Source organism: Miniopterus natalensis, chromosome 8, assembly GCF_054644295.1.
Source record: "Miniopterus natalensis isolate mMinNat1 chromosome 8, mMinNat1.hap1, whole genome shotgun sequence".
In the NCBI taxonomy this organism is placed as follows: Eukaryota; Metazoa; Chordata; class Mammalia; order Chiroptera; family Miniopteridae; genus Miniopterus; species Miniopterus natalensis.
Window position 1 is genome coordinate 17,689,046 of NC_142088.1, and position 21,063 is coordinate 17,710,108.

The following is a 21,063-nucleotide window of genomic DNA, read 5'->3' on the forward strand; positions in this document are numbered from 1 at the left end:
GGAATTTTCTGGAAAAACATTCCTGAGAGTAAATGTGTATGCAAATTAATCTTAGTTTTCAAATATCATATTCTATTGTGTTAGACACAGCCTCTTCACGACTTGAACTTTTTATAGGCAGTTCAAATGACAAGGCGTAAAAGCACATTTTAATTTGTGGAGTCATAAATTTAATTAAAGGAGATCTAGGGAAACCAATACTTTCTATATTTTGATTTAAAAATTACTAACTTAAGACAATCGCATTCTACTTTTAAGACTACGGCTGAAGGGCAAGCAAAGACAGATATGAGGTAGAGCTTTACAGGAAGAACTGCCCAATAACGGCACATTGAAACAAACGCCTTGACCTGGCGCCTGTCTTCCCTCTAATTTCTAAGACATTATAAGCTCTAGCCGGCAGCACTTGCGATGCACAAGCTCATACGGTAACAAGAGTAAGACGCGATTCTTTACTGTCATGCCCACAGAGCTAGCCCTCAATCAGGTTCAGATCCTTCTACTGGCCAAGACAGGCCACATATTATGACCGAAGCTAATACCCATAACCTGCTTCAGCTGCTACAGAGATCACACAGGACAAAGCAAACGTGACAAATACAAACCTCATGGAATTGCCTTTTGTATCAGTTCTTGTCTTTCTCCCTGTTTCTAGCCCCGGATGCCTAACCTGTCGAAGGAAAACACTGAAAAGGTCCCCTTTTCCTGTCCTCAGCCATCGGCGCCGCCAGGCCCAGAGGCTTCGCAGGGAGGCCGAGTGTTTTTCCGCAGATCCACCCTTAAATGCTAAATACCTCTGCTCGGCACACTCCTCTCTCCGGAGCTCAGGCGAATGGCAGCGGCAGCGATGAGTGGTTGGCATGGCAACGGGGAAGAGAAAATCCGCAACCTCCCGTATTGTCAGGCCAGCTTGTTGATTTGCCTGGGGGGGCGGGGGGAGCTCCGGTTTATCCGGGGGAGAGATGGCTCTATCTTCTCTGCATACATTGATATGCTGGTATATACATTAATAAATGTCATATGCATATTTTAAACGGGATGACGGCTCTCACTAGTAAATCTCAAATCTAGGATTGTTGGCAGAGGAAAATGGAAGAAAAGGCAGGTTCTCGGATTCTAAGGTTGAAGAGGGAAAACAGAAGGAAGGTTAGAGTGATGACAAACTTTCCCTCCATTGTGTATTTTCAAGCTTAAATTTACAATTTCAGCAACAATTAATTTATATGAGTACGTTCATCGCTTGGCTGCTTGAGCTACATGGATGGTGAAGTGCAGGCCAAGGCTTTGGAAGGCAGAGCTCCACCTGGAAACTTGGAAAAGAGACAACGTATAACGTGCAAGAGCTTTTCCAGATCTCACTGCTTCAGCAGGGAGTAGGCCTGGACAGAATCCCCAGAAATGCTGGGGAAACGAAGCATTCCTGGGGGTGGGGTTAACTGGAGAAACACCCTTTAATCTTTACATTAACTCAGAGAGATGTCTGACCCTGCTGAGGGCTGTGGATGGTCATGAAGGCGCTTTTACTGACTAGTGTTTCTTACTAGCGCTCAAAGCGTTACACCTTAGGATAGTCAAAATCACAAAAGCATGATTTTAATTAAATACGTCAATGTTTTGGCATCTATCAACTTCTCAAAATTGCCTCCTTTAGTTCTCCATTCATGCTGAAAACCGAGATTACATTATGATTTGCTGTCATGCTTAGAGGTACGTGGATGGGGCAGTTCTGCAATAGGGGCTGTCTTCTTTGGCTACAATTCATCACTGGGCTGTGCTGGCCTGAGTCCGGCGGCATGGGCTAGTGGAAAGAGCACCGGTCTATGCAGCAGGAGGGCTGCACTCTGGCTGTGGTCCTGTGATCTTGAATGGGGGCTAAGCCTGTAAAGAGGACTGTGAAGGCCATCTTACGGGTCCCTTCTAGTTACCTGCATGTTATTTTGATATGGATTCTAATATGAGTTTGGACCCCCACTCAGATAAGAAGCTTAAAGATGAGACTCCTAATTTTCACTCAGAGTTTGAACTCTGTGGGGATCAAAATGTGCTCCTCTTGCTTCCTTCAATAAGTTAAGGTGAAAAAGAGCAGAAGGGTTTATTAGAAGCTTTTACTCTTCCGATTCACGCTTGGGAAAACAATGTAAAATGATGTCTTTAGTCTCATTGTAACAATAACGTTCCCAAGGGGCTAGATTCCCGATGGCTTCTCACTTCCTGTTGAAAGCTTCTGTGGCATGGCTTCTAAAAAGGACACGTGAATGAATAAATGCGAGAAAAATTCTTAAAAGATCAAAATTTATGCTAGAACAGATGAGCAAATAATTCTATCTACCTTTCTATGGATTAGCTTTACAGTGTAAGGAGACAAAATCTAGAAGAGTAAGCTGCAAAGAAATATAGTTTAAAATGTTATTGCCTTCTAGCATCCCCTGCCACCCCAGTTTCAGTGCATCTGATTAAAGACAAGCTGATGATCTACTCGCATCTTTAAAAATTATTAGGGTCCAGAAACGGAGGTGAACATTGAAAACTGTGGGTGAGAGAGAATCAGGCAAGACCTTTGGTTGAAATAAGCCAATGCTGATGGAGGAAGGAAGGAGGGACATGCGATGATTGCAAATCATTTGTCATGTGATCTTGTTTATAGAGATGAATACAAATAAGCAACCTTGGGGAAAAGGTTCATTTCTATACGTGAAGAGAGGACGTTAGCAAAGAAGGAAAGTAAAAGACAGGTCTTTGGATTAAACAAGTAATGGCCTGGACACCACAACATATAGCTAAGAACCTGATGATACTGGGAAATGCTCCAAGTTAACAATGTCCTGAGAAATATCCTTTATAGGGGAGAAACGCAATACACTGATAGATTATAAGTGAATGCAAAAAGAGTGGGCCAGTATATAGCTCCCTGGTCCTCTTTAAAATAACCCAAAATATGATGCCAGCTGGTATCAGTCAGTACTTTCCATCATCAAAGGACAGCATTTTAAAAAAACATATTTAAGATTTAGGAGAACTTCTTTTTACTAGGGATGATTTATGTTTGTAATTTATGAATGTTACCTATAAACCATCAATAATAAAATTTATTATCTTATTAAGCTAAAGTTCAGAAAGAAGTTTAATTACACATTAACTTCTCATTGGAACACTCTCTGTAGGCATGAGAAGACAATATTTTACATTTTTCTTTTCCCATAGTTTTCCACACATGGATAATTTATAATTCAATACTTCGCCTGTTATTTCTGCAGGGCAGTTAGTTTAAAATCACACCATAATTTGAATTGAACACATCACTGTGGTAATCCACAGCTGGCTATTTATAACTCAGTCACTATGAACATACATATAAAGCTTTCTTCATCAGTCTCCCAAATGTAATATAAAATTAATGTGATATATGATGAGCTGAATTCAAAATTAACGTTGGGTGCTCTTGAACCCATAATTTAAAAGAAACATCTATTAGTCTCTTTTTAGTTTATATTATTTTCTCAAGCTGGCGAGGACACACTGACCTGGCAAATAGATTTTTCAGATGCTCTTAAATAATTAATTAGGACCATTGAAAAAAATGAAATAGTGAGTGATGTTGGTTCTCCACTGCTTGACCAAACACACTATAGTGATTTTGGTCTTGTGTTTTAAAACTCTGTAATAATCCATGAGACAAATGATGAGAGCCCAAGACACAAAGGAAGACTTTGCACTACTTTTCACCATTCATTTGAAAAGGACTTTCTTTTCTTTTTGGCATTCATTCACTCCTTCATTCATTTATTCGTTCACTCAACACACATTTATTGAGAAGTTGAGGTACAATGTCAAGTGCTACAGAATACAATGAGAAAAATCTTGATCTATCATGTTCTCTCTTTCCCCACAACCATTTTGCTCTAATGTGTCTTCATCTCCTCATGCCTCAATCCCTCCAAAATCTTCCTAGTTAATTCTTCCGACCCAAAGCCCACCCTCCACAATTTAAATTATACTTGTCTGTAGAAAAATATTCCTTGATTAAGAGTGATCTGTTATCTACATTGACACCACTACCACCACCAATAATAATAATAATAATAATAATAGTAATTAATACTATTTTATGAGCCATTCAGTTCGTATACTGTACTATTTCATTTCATCCTCACTGTAACCATGAAAAGTAAAAATAATATTTTTATTTCATTTTTAACCACAATTTCTTACTAACGGGACATGTGTGCCTGTTAGGCACTGCGCAGCTTCTCAAAGCCTTGAACAGGACTGGACACCGCCAGCCTCTCTTCCTGTTCCATGTGGATGTCTACGGGGAACTCGGTTTTTCTCAGAGCAACTGCTGAAAACCCAATTTCACAAGGATACGACATCTTGGAAAAGAACTGTAGTGTGAGCTGATCTTGAAACTGTACTCTCTTGAGCTCGTGCTGTGCTTGACAGATGTGGAGAACCGCTGTTTCTGTTGTGTATTTCAAGTATTCTATCTATCTATCTCAGTGCCAGGAGTGTGCCGGGGCACCTCAACACACTTCTTGCACAATTTGGGAACTTTGGCCCTAAGTAGAAACAGTCCCAGTTCAATTTTGTCTTTCTATACTGCTCATCTGGTATTTAACAAACTGAATTTTGTGTCTGAATTAACTGTATGCACAGGTCTCATGTCTGCTTCTAGATCACCTGCTCTGTGAAGCTCAGAGACCATTCCTTGTACACACTCTATTGCAGAAGCTAACACACTTTGTACCACAAAGAAAATGCTCAACAGTAATTTGTGGAATGTGTGAGTTTTTAAAAAAATTACACTACTGGAATGCCTTTCATATTTTCCCATTAAAATGTAAACATGTTTTTTGAACAGAGTGTACAGTCAATGTGTTGCTGACTAACGGATGGAGTGTAGAAAACCAATCTTTGAGTAAGTAGGCAGTGATTTTGAAGGGGGCATAACTTTTCTTACTGCTTGTAGTTTCCTTACACTTTTTGCAGTAGCATGTCTGTAAGCTACTGTGTTCAAACGCATTAAATTCTGAATCACAGAAGAAAAAAAAATAATTCTGAAGAATGTTATAGTGCAAGGTATTGTTTCTCTATGCCATTCATGCTATATAATAACTATGCCATTATTACATTGTCAATAATAAAGAGGCTATTGATAGAAAATACACTTTGAAAGGAAGTATTTGAGAGTAAATGATAGTATATTTTCCTTCAAGCATCTGAATACCAGGTCTTAAAAAGCTATCTGAGGAAGTATGAAATGGTTCCTATGTATGTGTGTGTGTGTTCGTTTTCTTTCTTTTCTGTTTTTCTCTCTTTTTTATTTTTAAAGGCTAGGAGTTGGATTCTACATTCTTTTCTGCCCTAAAAAGTAAATAAGCTTCTAATGAGTCAATCTGATTTAGGTCCAATATCATTCAAGAGAATCAATAGCCAGTTATTTGTGTTTTCTTTCAATGAATTAAACAGCTGACAGTTACTGGCAAAACTCACATACACTGAGCCATTTGTCTATTAAAATTAAAGTGGTAAAACTAAATATGGAGACAAGATGGAGAATACAACCAATTTGGGGGACTGTCGGGCTCGTTCCCAGGACTGTTCTCTCCTTCTTGTGTCTGTTTCCCGACAGACTGAAGTTTTAGCCTCGGCATTCCCGAAGGAGGACCAGCGCTGTAAATTAATTCACGTTCAGGCTCACAGGCCTCCAAGCACAGCCCGCTCCGGAGGCGGGAGGGCCCCGGTTACCTGCAGTTTCCCGGTCAGCGGCCAGCTCCCCGTTGATGCCGTTCTCCCTGGTGTCCGGGTAGGCGCCCGGGGGCCCGTGCTCTCCGAAGGGGCCCCCCTCCCGGTAGGGGAGCCCATTGGCGCTTCTGGCCAGGCCCTCGCCGGCCCCGCCCTGGTCCTTCATCTCAGGCGGGTGCGGGTGCGGGTGCGGGTGCGCCGGGGCTTCCGTCAGCGGGGCTGAGGTCCAGTGCGGTGCCTTGGCCTCGTCTTTCCGATCATCTGCCATCCTTCAGTGCCCTGTCGCCTCTCCTGTGATTGGAAGAGAAAAGCTAGTAGCCATCACTTTGGGGGAATCTGATGATAGTAGTAGTACCAAGGTAGAGCAAGTTCAGAGCAAACTCAGCGGTTAGCTATGGTCAACACAAAAACCCCATTTCAGTAACCTTTGCATATCAAGAGGTAGCCCTTGGGAACACTTTAGTTCTGGTTTTTACAAATCTTTTTTGACATATCTATTCTTTTAATATAAGATCTCCATCAATCTATACACTTTTTTTTAAAAAAACAACACACTGATGTTTGGCATTAAGGATACAGCTTAGCTAGCTTTTATTGATACATGATGTTAACTGTTCAGTAGAGCCAAGGAATCCTGCACTCTGAGAAAACTGAGTAGAAAAAGCCGGGGAAAGGGCTGAGGAGAGACGCTGGATTGATTACTCCAAATGCTCTTGACATAAGCAAGGACTGTCTCTGATGAAACTAAGAATATTGTCCTTTTTTCAAAACAGTAACTCCAGCAAAAACCTTCAAACAAGGAAACAAAACTTATATTAAAGCAAATCTATTTCTTTCTACCATGCTCTGTGCAGAGGCATAACAAATAAATTAAGCTGTAAAGAAAGTAAGCTTTCCTACCACATGCTAAGAGGCACCTGTCTGTTTTTACCGAATTTTGATGCTCTCCTCAGGTCCCTATTCTGGTTCTCTAGTCATACCAAGAAGAGGTCGATGAGTTAACTCATTTCAACTAGTTTAAGTACAACATCAAACCTCCCCCCAAATTACTTCTCATAAGTGTTCTGTTTATCATCTCCAAGGACACAGTTAAACAGGATGTAAAAAGTTTAGCTTTTAAAACTCCGATGAAAGAGTTTGTGAATAAACATCATATAGATTTGTCACTGATGATATGCGAAGAACAGTATGCACGGAAGGGTTTCCTCATTTACAAAATGAAGGCAATGATGCCTCGGTTATTGGTTTGTTACACGGTTTAAACTGAATGAAACAAAGGACTCAACACCATCCCTGGCACGTGCAATGAACAGTAGCTAGTACCTTTGTTATTGTTATTACAATTACACTATCTGGCATCATACCACAGTCATTACATATAAAATATTTTAGGTAGGTTTCTAGAATTGCTGGCATAGGAACAGGAGCCTGAAACCTTGGTAAGGTCAATAGCAAGAGCTACTTGCAAATCCGTCTCAGATATGGCACAGGACTGAACAAACATCCCAAGACAGACGGCCAAGGCCTGAGACACGAAAGCTCGATGGGAGGAGCATCCTCAGAACGAACTGCTCCGGGTACTTCTGAAAACTCAGCTACATCTTTTATAGAGACGATTCAGCAACGCCATTGTCTTCTAGTCCAACATCAAAGCACCTAATCCAGGAGTCTAAGGATTGCGTTCCTTCTGAGTTGTTGTGGCATCTTCATATGTCTAATATTAGGACTGAATAAATTATCTAGACTCAAATTATGACCTTCCAGATCACAATAATTTATCGGTAGTGAGGCTCTTGGCTCAGTATCCTTGTTGTTATATGATTAATTTCCTAACTTTTCCTTTACCAGAACAGTTTAATTAAAATTTCCATAGTCTCATGTGGTCCAATCTATTCTGCACGCAGAGTGAACACTTGTAAACAGAAAAGACTTCACATAAAGACATACATGCCTTGTTAATGTCACTTTTTTCTAAATTCATAGTTTTTATATTTTAGAACAGTTTTAGATTTGTACAAAAATCAAGCAGATAGAATAGAGTTCCCATGTATCCCCACCCCACATACAATTTCCCATTATTTATTAACATCTTACATTAGAATAGTACATTTGTTATAGTTAACGAAATAATAGTGATGCATTATTATTAGCTAAAGTCCGTAGTTTATTCAGATTACCTTAGTTTTTACCTAATGTCCATTTTTTTTTGTCTCATAGTCCCATCCAGGATACTATATTATATTTAATTTTCATGTCTTTTAGGTTCTTCTTGGCTGTGAGGGTTTCTCAGGTTTTCCTTGTTTTTGATGACTTTGAGAAGTACTAGTTAGGTAAATTATAAGATGCCCCTCTATTGAAAATGGTCTAACTTTTTTTCACGTTTAGTCTTCAATTATGTGTTTTTGGGAGGAAGACCACCAGTGGTAAAGTGCTCAAATGAGCCTGGGAAATGCTGAGTTACACAGGCATGTGTAATACTAGCTGAGAGCTTTGCATATGCTGGGACACACTGGAATCTCAGGGAAGGGCAGTGAAATGGAGACAATCCCAACCAAAAGGCCACAGAACCCTTTATCTGATGCCATGTTTATCAACATTTCTAAAAGGATTTGAGAAATACTTAGCTTTTCACTTTAGCCCATGTTTAGCTCTGGGAGTTCTAGCCACAGACTCTCAAAGTAAATAAAATAATATGAGCACCCACAGTTCCCAGCTAAAACTGGCAGTTTTTCCCGCAGGGCTCTCTGGAAAAGATTTCTCAGTGACTAAAAATCCTCATCTTGAACCCCAAAAACCAATGCCTAAAGGCGGGGAGTGCTACCTGGCAATGTTAAAATGTTAAGGTAATTTGTTTTCAAGAAACCAGGCATTCAAAAAGCCAACTCCTCAGTGTTTAGTGCTTCAGAGTTTCGGATTCTTTCTTTTTAATCCATCAATAGAAAATAATTTTGTAAGAAGAAAGGGGTGGTTTTCCATGCTGACTTCAATTAATATCAGAGACACAAATGAAGTGAATTTATAACCTAAAATGAATCACCCGACTTCCTGATAAAGACTATTCAGATAATACTCCTTAAAATGTACGCAGTTAATCAGATATCACTTTCCCATTTGTGGGGCTTTTGAAATGTACACAGTCTAACCATCTATTAAGTGACCATCTTAGGAGACACTGTTGGCCACATTCACGTATAATCACAGCGTAATATTATTAAAATAGCACCCACACATGGTAAATTTCACTTAAATTCCTAATCAGGATTTTGGGGTCACAGCTGATCTCTACTCTTCAAAATGCTATTATGACTTAGTTAAAAGTGATCACAGCCTCTTTTAATTATTTCTTCCTGATGTATAAAATTATTTTTACCTGAATCTCTCTGAAGACTGTGAATGTATGATTAAAGAAAATAAGAAAGCTGATAAAGGCAAGTTGCTTCCAAATCTATAAGAGGAAACTGTGAGGTCCAAGGAACATTAGCATTCCATTCCTACTGTGTAATGAGAAAGACTCTCCTCACTGCACATTGAAAAGATCACAAATCCTGACGGTTGAATAGGCAGAGAGCCACCACACAACCTTCTGGTTTGATAGAGCAAGCTCAGAACCTACTTAAACTCTTCTCCGCCTTCCCCTCCAAAAAGCCTAGCTTAACACTGTGAGCAAGGAATTCCAGAGTTAAGTTTTTAAAAAACAGTACTAAGTCCAAGACATTGATTTGTAATTTATAATAGATTACACTGAAATCTTGTCTGTTAGGGCTAAGCACAAATGCAAATATAAATGAAGTTATAGTTACTTGTAATATGGACTTTTTAAAATAGAAATCCAAAAAGTTGAAATTTCTACTGATATCAGAATAAGATATTTGACTTATCATATCATGGCTATTATATGGCCCCAGTATTATTCCCAAAAGACAGACAGTTGGGAAAAATGGTTAAGAGAAGATCTTGTGCTACCAGAAATGTTAATTATGGACTTCAGTGATAAGCTTGAATCTCTGCTACTCTTGGTAATTAAACAATTTCCTCTTGGTATTTGAAAGTTCTCTAAGGGTAGATGTATTTCTTCCTTCATCAGAATTCAGCTTTTAAAATTCCAGTCCCCCCCGCCCCCAATAAGCCTTCTCTCAATCCAATGCTCCTTGGTAAGAATATGCATGTTTTCACCCCAGCTGTTGAATCACTGATAAATGTCACACTTTAATTAATTTTACTGATGGATAATTATGAAAGATGTAGGATTCTTTAGTGCTCAACAATCTGACAAAACCTTTGATTTCAATGACATGAGCTAAACTATATCACTTGGCATGGATCAGATTTCTAAACTTTAATATTCAGCCTGTATCATCTTCTATCATCATAATAAAAGTGTTATAACTGGAATGAAAACAGTAGTTCCATAGATTAAATTCCAAGTTGAAATGGTATATGAATTAATTCCTTGTCTATGTAGCGTCTGTAAAACTTTACAGTTTTGCTTTTTAGGTAGATTTAATGTATACTTGTTTAATATTGCAAAGTAAAATTAGTACTTTTCCAATATTGATTAGAAGGTCTTAGTACCATGAATCAGGAGCCTTGCAAATATCCAAGTCACTTAGATAATTCTATTTAAGAAACACCAAAAAAGAGAAGAAAGCAAGCAAGTAAAAGAGTGAGAGGAACAACAACAAATAAGGAAAGAAAGAACAGAAAAAAAATATCCAACTCAACAGAAAACATGGCTATCATGGAAAATTCAACTCATGGCTTGGGGCAGGGATATCCAACTTTCAGTTACTTACTAGAAAATGTTTTACCTAATATGATAATTAATCTGGGTCCCAGAGACTCATTTTGGAGCTTATGGGTAGGTCTGTCAGTCAGTACTGCTATTGCTTATCAGATTTCTAGAATATTGATTATATTAATAATTACATTTCTATTATATTGAGATTCTCTTGTATTTAAATGCATCTGTCTTAAACATTTTCCAAACCTAAGGCTATAATGCTCTACGTTTTAAAACTCTAGGATTTTACTTGAGTGCCTAGTTGCCCAGATACTTACATAAATTCATACTTTTTTGTGTGAGAACAAATTGGGACTTGCCCACACAGGAAATCCCAAATCCTAACTCCAAATCTGCAAGACCACTCTTAAAAACATTGTCTTTTGTGATATGATTGTCCCTAGCATAGGATATATACAATATGTTAATTTGTATTGGAATTTAGAAATGAGACAATTTGCATTTTGCTGATTTCTAATATTTCTTAGACTATCTGGTAATACAGCTGTCCCCATATTTTTCCTTAATTGCCAGAAGCTTTAATGCTTAACTGTAGTATGTACCTCAGTCTAAGTCTTTGGTACTGTATTCTGTTACTTATTTTATATATAATTCAATTGCAGAGCATCAAGTCCTTTCTCAAATCAGGCAGAATATATATTACAAATAATATCTGTACCTCTTGCCTTCCAACATTTTGCTTTAGGGTATCATTCTTTGAGAAAATTATATATTATTACTTAGCACACAATAGCTTTCATGTTTTCCTTGATGTACATATAAAGTGAATGAGATACAAAATGAACATCAATCTTTTCCACAAGAAGCATTTTATGAAACCTTACATAATATTCTACATCTTTCAGACAGATTACAGGTTAAACAAACTCTAATGAAAATATGATTTCTTGAAAAACTAACATTCCTTAGTTTTTTTAAAAAGAATTTCTCCTTTATCCATCTTCCCTAGAATACTCTTTTAATTTACCATCCAAGCAAATGTTGCTTTAAAAAGAACGATAACTTTAAAATGACAACTTACTTTTTGGAAGTGGCCAAATAACACACTTTTGTTGGTTCTCCCTAAGAGTTATAAAGTCATATGTGCACATTAAAATTTAATGTGCTTGAAGGCTAGTTTACAAAGAGAAGCATTTTCATCTGGAACTCCATCTATCATTGGACTCCCTGCCGACTGCACATGAAAAAAAAGCCTGACATGCTCTGATAGTTCTTGTATTTTCTGTTCTTTAAAGCAAGTAGCGGAGAGATAGGTTTACTTAAGTGTATCTAACTGAAGTTCCTGAGCACATGTGCCCTGAGGGCTTGCAGATACAAAAAATAAAATAAAATAAGGTGCCGCTGTCACATTTCCTTCACTATTCAAAGGGAAGAAATAAGAAAGCAGAAATACTCAGATGAAAACGTCCCTGACAGCTCTGCTGTATTTTTGAGCTACTGAAGAATTTCTTTTCTAAGGGCAAATCAAGGGCTAAGGATATAAATTGCAGATACATTTTATTCAACATAAACCATTTTCTAATTTTTTGTCTCCTTAGTTGGAGGTTTTCACATTTTTCCTTCAAAGTATGAAAAGTGTCGTGCAAAAGAAAGATGTACATAACCGAGGCATGACAGTAATATCACACAAACGGCCTGAAGCACCAGTTAGCTGGAAAGCAGGTTTTGAATATTTGTTGAATGTTGACTGAATAATTCACCAACCTCCTAACTCCAGACAAACACAGGGAAAAGGTTCTGTTAGCCATGAATGCTTGGTCAACACTAGCTCCATCGTGAGGGGAGAGTGGGCTGGAAACCCAGTTTTCAGGCATCGTAGGAGGACTGGTACTGAAGTTCCAACTGCACTGGGAACACATGAAGAACAGCACTACGGAGATCAAACTACTAGACCTAACAGAATTTGGTGTACATCATAAAGAGCATGTGACATGTAGGTGTACAAATATATTTGAGATAAACGACTTCATCCCATCCTGGGAACGATTTTAAACTCATGAAACAGAAAGGCTCTTTGGTGTTCATCCGCTTCTAATGCATCTTAAAGTGTTTTCAGCCAGTTACCTCCAGCATCAATCTAATAAACTAGAATTTCTGGGTATGGGCTTTGGGAATTGGTACTTTAACAAGTTCACCAGGTGATTCTAGACACTAAAGGTTGCAAGCCTGCTGCACAGGACTTAGGAAAAGAACAGAGGGATAGAAATACAAACTCCTGTAGAATAACTGGCACAAAGGGAAGAGGAAATTATCTTGATACACCATGGAATCATTGTTTTGGGTTTTTTTAATATAGCTTTATTGATTTCTGAGAGAGGAAAGGAGAGGGACAGAGAGAGATAGAAACATCAATGATGAGAGAGTCATTGATCGGCTGCCTCCTGCATGCCCCCGACTGGGGATCGGGCCCGCAACCCGGGCATGTGCCCTGACTGGGAATCGAACCCCGATCACCTGGATCTTAGGCTGACGCTCAACTGCTGAGCCACGGCCGGCCGGGCCATGGAATCGCTCTTACAAATAGAAGCTGAACCTTTGATTTCCTCAGTCCAGGACATTTACGAAGAGGTGATGGATTCCAGTCATGCGACTGGCTGCTTTTAATCAGCTTCCTGGGAATACATCAGTTCTCTGTTGTGTCTAATCCTACTTAGAGACGCAGACATATCTCAGAAGAATGTTTAAAACTATCCATTGTCTGTGATATAAACCTACTTCATATTGTGAAAACAAGGACTAATCCTTGCTCACTCTATCAACATCTTAAAATTCTTTAGAATACTCCTTGGAATTTATTAGTGGTTTATGACAAAAGTATACTTGCCTAAAATATGTCAAGTCAAGTTATACTTTTCTTTACCTGTTAGGTCATTTTGGAGATGGATGTGAGTAATAGGTAAGATGTGAATGCGTGATAGATAATTCCTAGCCAGTAAAGCTCTCAAAGAAGTAAATCGATGATTTCATGTCTAGATAATTGAGACGTGTTGAAAGTGCCATTTAGTAGAAGAGAACTTTTTCCCTTGGGATTCCCATCTAACTGCAGACCTCACTGTTTTTCTTTGGATTACAATATTAAAAAGATCACAAAGCATAGAAATAGTCCCTGATTATAGTTATTACTAGGCAGCTTTAAATACTCTCAAAAGTTGGCAAAAGGAGAAACAATGAAGGCTTGGAAAATGTAAAGGAAAACTACACTGTGTGCCAGATAGGCATGTCTCCATTTTCATAATGGGCTTGGCACCGGCAGTTCTAGAATGTTTTCTATGATATGGTTTTCCCTGTCATCACGTAACGTGGCAATTCAATAAAAACACTGGGATTATAATTTTGTACTGCTGCATATCCAAAGACAGACAAAGGGTAAAACAACCAGTTACATAATACAATTAAGCACATGAATATTGGTTCCCTTTTCCATGTGGGCTCAATTATGCCTGGACTACTACTATCCATACCAGTACTACAAAACTGAAACTTTTGTTTTAACCCTTAACAACAGTGGAAGTTTATACAGAATCCATATCTTTACTTATCAATGCTGACGAAGTCTAAGCTTAAATAGTTGTTGACTGACTATAACCCTGCACCCCTTCTCTCTGTCTTCTGTGCATGACTAAGAAAAAAGTCCTCGATGACATCAAAAAGTTAAGCTGAAAATCCAGATATTTGTGTCATGCCTTCTCTGCTCTTTTCAAGCTGACTGTAAAATACCTATAAGAATGACTGATTCTCTATCACATGCCAGGACTAATAAACAATTCACACGAAGGGAGCTGATGGGCGCACAATTGTTTTGAAGATGATGGATACAGAGCACACAGCAAGCCCGAGTTAGTTTGTTGGTAGAATTACATAAGATAATACAAATAAAGCATAATTCCAGGCAAGTTAGAAGCGCACAATAAATGCTACCTATGATTAGCTACTTTATGGCTTTTATTTGAATATTTTTAGCAATAGGAGTCAGTGTATAGTTTGCCTTGTAGTAAAAAGCTGAGGCCAGAAAGAGGAAATCATTTGACCAAGTCAGACACTCCCAGGGAGATCTAGAGCGAGAAGCCAAATCCACTAACATTGTTTGCTCTTTCCCCAAGCAGTGAGGCTGGCGGAATGGGGCTGGAACTTGAAAGAGAATGCAATCCAGATAAGGACACTAACTTCTAAACCCGTTCCACTGATGACGATCTACCTTATTAAACCTCCTGGACATCACAGCTTAGCCTAGCCGATGGTAAATGCGCGCAGAACACCACAACCAAAAAGCCCTGGCAACACAGCACAGTGCGGGGTGGCAGTTATCTTAGGGATTGCGTGCCTGAGGGGGGCTGTGACTCACTGACACTGCCCAGCATCACGAGAGTATCACACTGCGTATCGCTAACCTGGGGAAAGGTCAAAATTCAAAATTCCAAGTGCGGTTTCTACTAAATGCATATATATCACTTGCATGCCATCATAAAGCTGACAGATCGTAAGTCGGGAACCGTCTGTATTTATACATTGCTGTAACGAGCATATAGTGAGCCTTCACTTAATTTTGGGTCATCATCAATCATCAATTCATTTATTATGCCTTCGAAAAGCTTTTCGATCAACAGTTACTAAATACCAGCGTCATATCAAGAGTTCTGTTAGGCACTAGGAATACAACAGTGATTAAGATATAGATTCTGGCCACAAACAACTCACACTATACTGAGGAAGGCAAGATGTGTCTGAAAAATGCAAGATAATGCAGTAAATGCAATCATAGAATAAACCACAGGTGTTACATGCATATAAACCTTCTGAATCATAGATATATTTAAAATAGGGGGGGAAAGTGAATGGATGCAAAATAATTGTATTACATTCATTTTTCAAAATACTACACGAATGCATACATGGAGAGTCCAAAATCTAGTTAATTATATTAAACACTAATTTTCTTCTAGAGAAAGGGAAAGTATGAGTCATAGTAAAGTAAAGTAAAGTTTGAGTCATATAAAACAGGTCGATTTCTTCTTTGGATGTAAGGCAGGCTGAGTGCTATGCTATGCTGTGCTGTGCCACTGCTGGCAGTAATTGTGACTCAGGGGGATTCTGAGTAAGTTGAAAGTAGTCTTGTTCGCTCTGTCAGTTGAGTTGGGCCCAAAAGGAAGCAAGCAGAATTCTTATCATTTGGAATTCCTTCATAACTCAGGTCTGATCCAATTGGGTCAGTCTTCATATACTGTTCAGCTTACTTTTATGAGCAGGCATATCTTTGTGTACCCTTGAGTGAATTCTAGAAACTAGGTCGTTTTTTTACAGCTCGCTGGTTGTATGTATTCTGCGAAACTTTTCGAGTGATATGATGTGGCACGAATCTGCTCAATTCTCCAGGCCTGAAATATATACAGTTACTCTATGTTTTAGAGATGGTAAAAAACTGAGCTGGAAAAAAATATTCAAGTAAAGCAATATCCACAGTGATTAAGTTTTCCACAAAGACAAATATTCCCATCTAATATGTGAGAGTTTTAATATAAGTATAGGCACAGATGTGGTCACATCATATGGTGGGCCCATAGGTAAAAACATTTTGATATATAAATAGACCCATCATAGACAAATCAGGCAAAGAGGACCTGGCCAAGAGCAAATAAAATCATGATTTGGAATGTAAAAAAATGTTAAATTAATTTAAAAATAAAATACATTTATAGAAAAGTCAAAATTCTGAAGACATTATTTTTTTAAATATATTTTCTGCTTTCATGTCTTGTTTTATTTTAGCTAAATGAGTAGTAAATTCTGAAAATTTAGTTTAGAAAGTTCAGAGTTAACCTATGTAAAAAATGTGAACTGAAGTTATCTAGAGCATGAAAGTATGCTCTAAATAACTACTTTTCTCCAAGAAAATGTCCATAAATAACTGCCATTTACTTTCGAGTGAGATTCATATTTCCAGTGGGTAGTTTGGTTGAGAATTTCTAAGCAGCAAGATTTAATTTCACCTTTCTTACCTTTTTCTCTGTTTGTTTCATCTTTAAAAAATATATTAGAATGAAATACTAAAATTAAAATTGTAATTCAGTGTCTCATATTTTAATCATAGAGGCAAAGGGAAACAGACTTTCTGTTGAACATAAAAATTTTCTTGGAAACTCAGGATAGTGCAAATTGTGATGCATAGCTACATCTCCTTTGAGGCCCCACAGACCTTAAGTATATAGGAGTTCAGTTTATTAGGAAAGGAAAGTCTTCTCAGGAATAACTTATAAGTAAGATAGGGACTACCTTACTCATCCTTAACTAAAAGAAAAGAAAAGGTGAGACAAATGCCTTAAGCATGAGCAGGAGAGAGAAATGTGAGATTAGAAAACTTTCTCTTCTGATGGGGAAATATAACAATATTTAATGAACACCTGTTAAGTCACAGGCATGGTTCTAGATGCTGAGGATATGCAAATACTAGAAAGACTCAGCTTTTGGACTGAAGGAGCCATCAAGTGAAACCAACATGTCAATATACAGTTAGTAACAATACTCTAAGTGCTTTAATGTTGGAATAAAGGGGTTCTACGGAAGTTCCTAAGAAATAAGAAAACTCCTGGGAGACTTCAGAATGGCAAAACTTGCTTTCAGTCTTGAAGGGCATTCATGGTCGACAAGGACATAATTCCACACACACACACACACATACACACACAGAGACACACACACAGACATGGGGGTATAAGAGAACTGGAAACATGGAGATGTTTCAGAATGTGTGAAACAGGAGTGGGAAGTGTCCAGATGATGAAGTATCTCGTCTGCGGGCTGTGCAGTGTAAATGTTACCACTATTAACGGCTTATGTCTGAGAAACACTGAGCAGAGGAGTAACAAGATGAGGCCGACAAAGAGTTGTAGAAGGTTACGATCAGAAGCAGGAAAAGTGGACAGAGGGTCAATAATGCAACAATCAATGGGAGAGCATGTAAGAATTCGAATTACAGTAGGACTCGTGGGAGTGGTGACGGGGGAAGATATAAGATATTTTGAGACACAGGGGGGTCTCTCAGTGTGCCAGAGGTCATACAAAATTCCTAGCCTCATAAAAGTTACATTTTAATGAGGTAACCATACAGGAACCAAGCACCAAATTAAAATATATAAAATTTCTTATTTAATATGTAAATAGTTTGTATTCAATGTTAAATTATTAAATGTAATACTTTATATTTAATATAATACTTTAAATGAGAAGAAGCTAGCAAGGCAGGAGAAAGGCACTATTTCCAACTGGAGTTCAGGGGAGCATCTTAAAGGAGTAAATTCAGCAGAGAGACTAAAACGATGTGGAGGGTGCCAGCTATGCACTGGGGCAAGAATGTTCAGGAAGGAAATGTGCGCTTTAAGCATGAAGGTGCTGGGGTGGGAATGAGCTTGGTGGGTTTGCGGCTGACTCGAGTAAGATACAGGAAGAGCGCTCTGAAAGCTAAGCATAGCCCGGTCAGAGCTTGGGTTTATTTCTAAGTATGATGGGAAGGGGGGAAATAGGGAGATGTTGGTCAAGGGTACAAACTTCCAGTTATAAGACCAGTAAATTCTGGGGAGCCAATGTACAGATTGATGATTATAGTTAATAATACTGCATTATATACTTCTTTCTAAGTTGGTATAGAGTAGATGTAAATGTTCTCACCAAAACAAAGAAATGGAAATTACGTGACATGATGGAGGCGCTAGCTAGGCTATGGTGACGATCACTTTGTAATATATATCAAATCAACACACTGTACATCTTAAACATATACAATGTTATATGTCAATTATATCTAGATGAAGCTGGGAAAGGGTGTGATGAGAAGTCCTTGCAGGATTTTGAGCAGAGTGGTAACTGTTTAAAAGACCATATGGTTCTTTTAAAAAGAAAAACAGCACAGCAGGGCAAGACTGGAAACAGTTCAGACGGGAGGCCCCTCCACTCGTCAGCTGAGAGGTGACGGCCCTCTGCTCACAGCGGCGCTAAGGGGATTGGAAGTCAGGAGATTCTGAATGCCAGAAGCAATAGCTGCAGGACGGGCTTGCCATGATTTAAACCACTGTGAAAAATATAAGTTAGAAGGGTTTTCTAGCTATTTTCTATGTACAAATATTTTAAACTATGTACTATAGTTACTCAACTCTACAGTGAGAAAGTTATATAAAGATCATATCCCAGTATGTTATTTCCCCACAGAGCTTCACTGAACAATCAATTTCTCTGTCCTCACGCTCCATTCAAATAACATTTTTGCAGCATATATTTAAATGATCCATAGGTACATGTATGTATAGGTATATTATATGTGTGTGGGCATGTATATATTATATTATATTAATTATATTATTATATTATATATTATATTATATTATATTATATTATATTATTATATTATATTATTATTATATTACCTTCTGATGCTATATTTTTCAATGCCTTTTGATTTTAAAACAGTTTCTTTTAGAATTCTTAGATTCCAAAATCAAGACTCACTCCAGTTGTAAACATATGCCAAAAAGGATACACCAACCAAAACAAAAGGCTTACACACTGCTGCCCAGTAGCCAGAACTTTCTAGGACCACAGCAATCTGTCTTGGAAAAAGGTTCTTTTTATTGTCTTGGCGCTCAGCTCTTTATTCAGAATTGATTACTACCGGATCTTCCCTAGAGCCCCGTTCAAAATGGTTTTAAATGACTCAAGCCTTGGCACCCCCCCACTAAAGTATTTGCTTTGGTGAGTTCTGAATGCCTCTCACAGAGACTACAACTGTCTCGGGATCGCACTGCCTTCTGTAGTAATAGCTGAGCACATGGTGTGACCGGAGTCCTTGAGATCATCACAAAAAGTGCAGGGGGTGGGTGAGAAAAGAAAAAGGAGTAAAAAATAATAATAATAATAACTGCAAAAAGTTAGCAGGTTCCTGTCAGTCATTACAGTTCTCAGGAAGAAAGAGCTGACAGAGACACTTCAGCCTATCAGCCTCCAGGCTCAGCCACGTCGGGCTTTTTCTCATCGCCTTTCTTCCGAGTCACACACGTGGACGCATCAAACTGAGTGTCTTATGTGCCTGCAGAAGAGGCCACTTTTATCGGGGTTCATTCATTTTAAAACGCTCTCGGGGGCCATGAGAGCTTGATTAAATTACTAATTAATCTCAAAGGGAAAGGAGTTTCAACCCTCAAGGAAGAAGCAGCGATCGTACACTTACTGCAATGCAGCATTTTCACAAAAACCCGACATTCTGCAGTCACAGGAAACTGAAACCCTGTGACATTTCTTTAGCAGCAAAGTTGATTTTGTAGAGTATGTAGCTGATAGAATGGCTCTGATTCAACACCGACACAATATTCTATACGTATAAAATAATCAGATGCCCTGCTACCCTCCATCAAATAGCAGTGTTACCACCAACTGAATAGTACAGGGAGAGCAAATACAAAATACGATGTGAGGCCTACATATGATTACTCGTGAGTTCATCAAAACATCACAATTCTTTCAAAATCTTTGCAAAAGTACCAAATATGGGGGTTTTCCTCAATATTTTATCTTCACTTGTTATTTTTCTTTAAAAGGGCACATCCTTCAGATCAAAATGAGTTTAGACCATCCCAATTTATAACAAATTTTAGATATTCATTAGAGTCCAAATACTTATTTTTTCCCTAATGAAGCTTTCTGCATCTATTAATTAAGGAACTAATTCATTTAGCAAGAAGTTATTGAAGAAAACTAAGAGCAGTACTAGGCACTATAATTTTTTTGTCATAATGTTTATTTCTATAAGGAGGGTTTTAAAAATATCTTATTTGAGTACTGTAAGAATTAACTTTGATAAACTAATGTATCAAATACATTCACTATTTTAACATGACACTGAAACTATAATTCACAGTTTTATCTCTAGGGTATGACTGGCATCACCTCTGCCAGGGATTGAACTACTTGATCAAACGTTCAAATATATAAATTCTGTAGACAGATTTTGCCTTGGTATAACAGACTGCGAGCAGATTGTCGGAATCTCTTTCATCGTTTTCCTGAGCAGAGCAGGAGTGCATTTCCTAACGTCCCTGGCAACTGGGTTGGCTCATACACAACTCCCAGGTGTTCCTGGGTGGTCTTCACCCTTCTACCAGATGGATGGAGACAACGACAAGGTGAAGCCACAAATGGAAGAATTCGGGATCACCAGGTTGCCTATGGAGAAGAAGACAGACAACCTCCCATTCAAACACTCGCCCAGGGCCGTGCAATGAGCCAGAAATAACGTTTCAACACATTTCTGGATCTATGTGCTTTAGCCACTAACCTATTCTAACCAATATACTTGGTTTGAAGAAAAGTATAATGACTTTTTTTTTTAAACCATGGATGAGACTAATAGAAGGGAGAGGGTTAAATAAAACAAATTTAAGTGACTACCCCCGATCAGTTGCCTGCACAGCAAATCCTGAGAGAAGCTGGCCGGCGGGTGTTGGCGTGGGAGAACTGTGACAGCGGAGAGGAAAGAGCGT

The 21,063-nt window shown here is 38.4% G+C and overlaps 1 protein-coding gene across 1 annotated transcript in view; it reads right to left on the bottom strand.

The window, feature by feature from the left end:
- MAP2 (microtubule associated protein 2) overlaps nt 1-21,063 on the bottom strand; it is a 214,141-nt gene that overhangs the window by 48,694 nt on the left and 144,384 nt on the right. The window contains exon 4 of the mRNA XM_087819610.1: nt 5,746-6,033. Within this exon, the coding sequence (XP_087675736.1) occupies nt 5,746-6,010 (265 nt within the window). The 5' untranslated portion in view covers nt 6,011-6,033. The remainder of the gene's footprint in view (nt 1-5,745; nt 6,034-21,063) is intronic.